Here is a 6,033-nt window from a genome sequence, read left to right on the forward strand (position 1 = left end):
TTTGTTTGGATGGATGCTACATTTCGCCCTCAAAATATACAGTCAATTCACTTTACACTATATTTGTGAAGTGCTTTGAGACGTCTCAAAGACGTAATAAGGCGCTATATCAAATGCAAGCATTATATGACTACATGTTGAATTTGAGAATAGCCATACACCTCTGGACTGTGAACACTGTATCACAACTGGCTTTTATAGAAAATAGAAGCAGCAGTTTGCGAGATCACACAGCAAGTATGTTGTTTGAAGTTTTCATTTTTTTTCACTCCCTATTCAGGTAGTTAAAGAAATAGAATGAAGTTCCGTTTTTTTTTCTGAGCACAATTTACTGAAGTTTAAACAAAATATTCTGACTCCTAGGAGCAGCATTGTCATGAAGTTTCAATACCATATTTGTTGGCCTTGTTGGTTCAATTTTAACGTTGAAAGAAAACACAAGAATATATTTTGCACTCTATGGAATCTTAAAGTACTTTCGGTTGAAAGTATTCACGACAGAACAATTGCTCCCTTGTGTTAACACCATTGGTCTCTTTCAATAATCTAATGTAATTATTGATCTAAAAGATATCTGTACATATTTAGTAGATTGCAATCTTTCCAATCTAGCAAAATTCTGTAACAAACCTCTCTTTCATTACTGTAAAAAAAATTATGTTGTAAATTTTGGTAAACTGAATTTCTTTTGCAGGTTTAAAAATGTAGATGCATTATGAATTCAAATTCTTAAGACTTTTCCGATGAGATCTATTTCCAGTAGAAGCATAGACAAAATATGTCTATACTTTCCATTCAAGGAATATCGAAGTGAAGAAATCCCAATCAGAGATGAGGACAATAAACACAAAAAAAACTTGAAGGATAATATCGCTGTTAACATTCAAACGTCCTGTTACGGGACAAAGAAACTTTTAGGTGCAACTGTTGGATGGTAATCTGCTTGGGTTCAGTGTTCCTCCATCTTGTCTCTCAATTTTATTGGACTTTCTTTACTGATGGATTCCCATACACTTCAAGTGTTCTGCAGTGTATAACATGTATGGAATAGTAGAACAACAGATAATTTAATTTATGGTATTCTGTGAATAAAATTTTTAAATAAAAACAGTATAGTTTATGCAGGACATTCCCAAAATGTATATCCAATATGGAATATGTATATTCATAGAGGGCATTGACTTGAAGGGAAAAATATGTAGTTGTGCTGCAGATTGAAAAGTAGTTTATTTAGAAAAGTGTTATCTATTGATAAGGTAATTTAAAGTGCTTTAAATGTCAAAACGTTTACACAGACTAGTCACGGAGTTATTAAACAGACCCATTGTAATGAATAAGCACCTGATTCGATTCCTAAAGGTAAAGTTAATCTTTTCAAGTGAAAATTGTGTATTTCAACTAGAAATGTATAAATATGAGCCAAGCGTATCCTGGGTACACACATAACTGAAACCAAACCGACTTATACATAAATCAATGCAATATTGGTTATTAAAGCTGTTGTCCCTCATGTTTTTTTTAAATGTTTTATTAATACATGTTGTTATCTCGCTTTATTTCACAATCCCGATCCTCAAATAAAATGAAATATCTGATCAATGCTATGTAGCAATGTAATAGTCTGCAGTGAACCTCAGGGAAGGTAGGATCCCTTTTCTGATTCCCACCACAATGTAAAGAAGTGCAAGAGTTTGAATGTTAGATGAGAATAGAATCGTGCTTAGCTGTGATGGCTGATAAACATTAAAAATTGCGACTCGGGTGAAGTAACAGAGCTGCCAGTGCATCTGAAAACAAGTGTGCCGGTGGGGAAAGGCCTAATCAAAGAAATCTCAGTGTGTGTACCATCTTGGAGATGTGCTGATTCAGATCCTTTCCCCACTCCTCCACAGCTCTTGAGTAGAGATAAGCATGTACTACTGCAGAGATCTATCCCTTGGAGGATAGAAAATTAGAGGAGAATCCTGCAGTGGTGTTCATTTTCCTTCAATAGCTGGACGTACAGTGGAATTCACAGTGACCTGAAAGCAGGATTCCCCTCCACTCAGACTTTCAACCAAAACAGATACTCAGCCGACAAAACCTGCAAGAAGTATATAGGGTTGGGGTAGGCTGAAAGAATGTTATTTTTGGAGAATAAATAAAAATGAAAGTCTTGAGATTATTTAAAAATTGAGCTTTATTGCACAGGGTACCACATTTTTACAACTATACACTTAACAGGCATGCACTGATATAGATTACAGAGCTAAAGGAGAAGGGAAGTCTAGAGGAGGAATTAAAAAGTGCTCTCCCTGATTCATTTAGCAAAAGAAAAATATTTCAGTGCCAACTGAACATTCCAAGCCCCAAAAAGGATGCTGTTTTGAGCCACTTACTAACAGAACCAGTAGCCCACGTTAGCTGAATAGCATTGTGATCAATTTAAGACTCATGAGTCACTGAGGTCCAAAATATGAATGTCTCAATCTGATATTGCAATTAAACCCACTTTGCAAATATTGTGTTTTAAACGTTTCTAAGGTGAGGTTATTTTACCGTGTGGGTTGCAAGGTATTGATAATGGGATGTCTACCACACAAGGTGACCGAAGAGAGAAAGGGTGCTAAGAAAAACCAAGACACACATCTTCTAGTGTTTTAATAAAGCTATAGTTTAAGGTGGAGTTGTTCTACCAAATCCTAGTGCATTTATAATACGTGGGAAATACTAATAATAATCAAAGCAATTTAGTGATGTTGTTTGAAGTGGTTTGGGCCTAGGTATATATTTGACCCTGCAAAAGACTGGGAAGGTTATTTTTTTAAAAATGTTCAAGATACTGTGCTCTAAACATTTACGCTGCCGAGATGGACCCCTGCGATGAAAATCTATCCAGCAGCTCAGACTCTGGAAAATGTAACCAAGTTCATTTGTGAAGCTATCAGCACCTGCTATAGAAACAACAAAGAATTAAGATTGGGTCAAGATTAGACAGCAGAATAATCCTTGTTTCTTCCACATTTCAATTGTTAAAGGAAAGTTTGTGGATGTGTGCTGAGTTTGAAGAGGCTGTGCCACAGAACAACACTGTAGGAGGAAGTGATGGTGTGCTAGATCTACCGCCAAAAGCCCTTCACTATACAGAGTTGTCAGCCATGCAAAGGAGCTGAAACTGAGGATATTTCCAGTGCCACAGCAGCCAGGAAGTGAGCAAGAAAAATCACGCAACTACCTGTGGGATTATTGGAAGTACAGTAGTAAAATCTACATCCAATAGAAACCAGCAGCTCGCTTTGTTCCAGCACTTAGGATGGAAGCGGCCTGGGAAGAGATTGGCATGAACATAATCTTGAAATACAGAAATCTGTGGCCCCACTTCAGGACTACAAAGTACATTTTCTACTCAACTACATTGTGAAGACAGACAATCCTGTGATTTTGGATGATGATGTTACTGATAATTCTAACAGTACATAGTTTGTGCAACCTTTATCATCCCTTATTACCTTACATCGCCGGCTGCATAAGGCTGCATATTCCTACATGCACTACTTTCTCAATGGGCAGGAATAATTATGTATAATAATCGTGCACTAAATTTCATTGTTACTGGAAACGATTATATGTACTGCATATTGTTGCAGTGTTTGTAATGTTCAAACCATTGGAAAGATAGCACACAATTTAGAAGCCTTTTTTCACTGGTAACGCCCCTACAATATTTCTGAATAAACTGTAAACTGCATAAACAAGTTTCAATAAAGGATTTTATTGCTATAAGAACATGTATTATCTATAATTAAAACGTTCTAGCACAGTAAATAAGCAACCAGATACAGGGCATAATTTGATCATTTAATGTATGTTAACATTACTTTTTAAATGTTTCTTTTTTCTGACCCCAATTTATTTAGTCCCTGATTCGGGTATTGTAACGTTGATGCACTGTTTAGTAATATTGAAGCAGGATGGTATTTGATATTTCCAAAATGGACCTGGGCCTTGCTCTGCGATAGTCCATTCACAATCAAAACCTGATGCTAATCAACATCTTTAACACTATCTAACTAAAAAATTGAAACTGAGCCTTTATCATAACTCTATTCCTTTTGCCTGGAATACTTTGGCTGTGAACTGTTTTTCTCACACCACCACAAATCGTGCAATTGTCTGCTGCATTTCACTCACAAAATATACAGTCAATTCACTTTACAGTATATTCTGTGAAGCGCTTTGAGACATCTCGAAGACGTGATGAGGCGCTATATCAAATGCAAGGATTATTATTATCATACATGACTTTTGTGATTTTATCCCTTATCCCATCATGTCAAACAATCGTTTTTTATTCAAAGAATACTTCGTAAAAAAGTAGACCTCACTGCCTGAGAAGCAAGAGGAATCTTGGAGGAGAGCAACGAGAAGATCACGATCTTGTGATAAGTTCTGCAATTTCAAATGAGTGGAAGAAGCAGCAACTGAACAATATGACATCGTTGTTCCATATTCGAGGTGAGTGGAAGCACTGCCGGTTACATTTCTTGGCCATACATACCAGCCCCAGGTTTGAAACCTGGTCTGTGCTGAGTTAACTGATATCACTTGGAACTCCACAATTAGCTTCAGCACTCTTGGTTAAGAAAGCGAAAATTGGCAATGCGTGTCATTCTTGTGCACTATCCAGTGACCCCTGCTGGAAGATGCATGTGTGTGAGAACAAGACTGGGTGTGGCTGTGATCTAACATGATCTAACAGTTTGATACTCACTGATACCAGCGTCTTGGGATGTCCTCCCGACGTGAAAGGCGCTATACAAATGTAATTTGTTGTTATTGTTGATGCTCACTGTCACGGTTCACACCAGTGACAGCATGAGAGACCGCCACCTGTAGGACAGATTTAAACGCCTTTAGGAAAGAAGGGCAGAAAATTGAGGAAGAAGAAAGGGAATAGTGACAGACGATACCGCTTATTGCTGTAGTTTCTATATATAACAGATAAGAAAGAATATTATTTTTTACAGTGACATGACAAAATGTCTCATCGCGCTTTATAGTGATTACTGTAAGTGTAATGTTTTTGTTAACAAAGCAGTAGCCATTCATGTCAGCAAAGTTCTGCAAACAGCAATGAGGAAAACAACCAATTGATCTGGAGGATTGTTTACCTGGAAAAATGCAGCAAACGGTTATTCTGTAATTTTCGAAAAACTGTATCAGCAAGTTAGTGTTTGTTTCCTAGTTGTTTCTACTCTGGTTTGTGTTCTCCCTCCTAAAGAAGCAGGACCAAATGTAAATGCTTCTGTTGATTTATTTTAAATAAAGGCCATGTAGCCAGTGTAATATTTTGTATTAAGTGTGTGTGTGTTTTACATGTGCGAGATGGGAGAGGGGAAGTTGGGGGATGGGGGAGTGGGGAAGAAAATTGGTGCTTTCAAATAATTGTACGTGGATGAACAGCTCAGCCTGCATAAGCAGCGTGGAGGCCAACAGGATGTTCCCAATTTTCTTTTCATTAAAATAAATTAATTGATGAGGGGTGTTTCTTTCGGACAAAGTTCAAAAATAATGCTCCTGTAATACACTGTAGTAGTTATTAAAATTGAAATCTTCACCTACTAGAATGTAGTAATCTTCACCTACAACTACTGGATTGTTTGTAGGATTTCCCGTTGCCTATCAAAATCCAAACATTTCAAATCATAGAAGGGGAAATATGCAGGAACTGGTGGGATTCATGAAGCAGACTGGTGTTTGTTGAGTGGAGAGCAAGGTCTGCACAGTGAGGTGTTAAGCTATTGGGATGACCCAGAGGTAGAGCAAGGCAAGACTATATATATATATATGTATCGTTATATTTCCCCCTAGAGTGACATGCAGAAGAAACTGAGAGGTAGCGTCATCATATGGGATACGATGACACTACTTTGATAAGTAAAAAAACTTTCACTTCTAAATAGCTCCTTTCTCAAAGGATAACATCTTCTTGAAGCATTTTACAAAGTCGATGGATCACTGAACAGAGTAGGAAAAAGAGTACAATTTACATTC

General features: G+C 37.1%; 1 protein-coding gene across 1 annotated transcript in view; it reads left to right on the forward strand.

Moving 5' to 3' along the window:
* Positions 1–3,759, forward strand: part of LOC103176310 (regulation of nuclear pre-mRNA domain-containing protein 1B) — a 37,489-nt gene extending 33,730 nt beyond the window's left edge. Inside the window, exon 7 of the mRNA XM_042331761.1 lies at positions 3,018–3,759. Within this exon, the coding sequence (XP_042187695.1) occupies positions 3,018–3,152 (135 nt within the window). The 3' untranslated portion in view covers positions 3,153–3,759. The remainder of the gene's footprint in view (positions 1–3,017) is intronic.
* The last annotated feature ends 2,274 nt before the right edge of the window (positions 3,760–6,033 follow it).

The sequence above is a fragment of the Callorhinchus milii genome, unplaced genomic scaffold (assembly GCF_018977255.1).
Source record: "Callorhinchus milii isolate IMCB2004 unplaced genomic scaffold, IMCB_Cmil_1.0 Scaffold2, whole genome shotgun sequence".
Taxonomy (NCBI): domain Eukaryota; kingdom Metazoa; phylum Chordata; class Chondrichthyes; order Chimaeriformes; family Callorhinchidae; genus Callorhinchus; species Callorhinchus milii.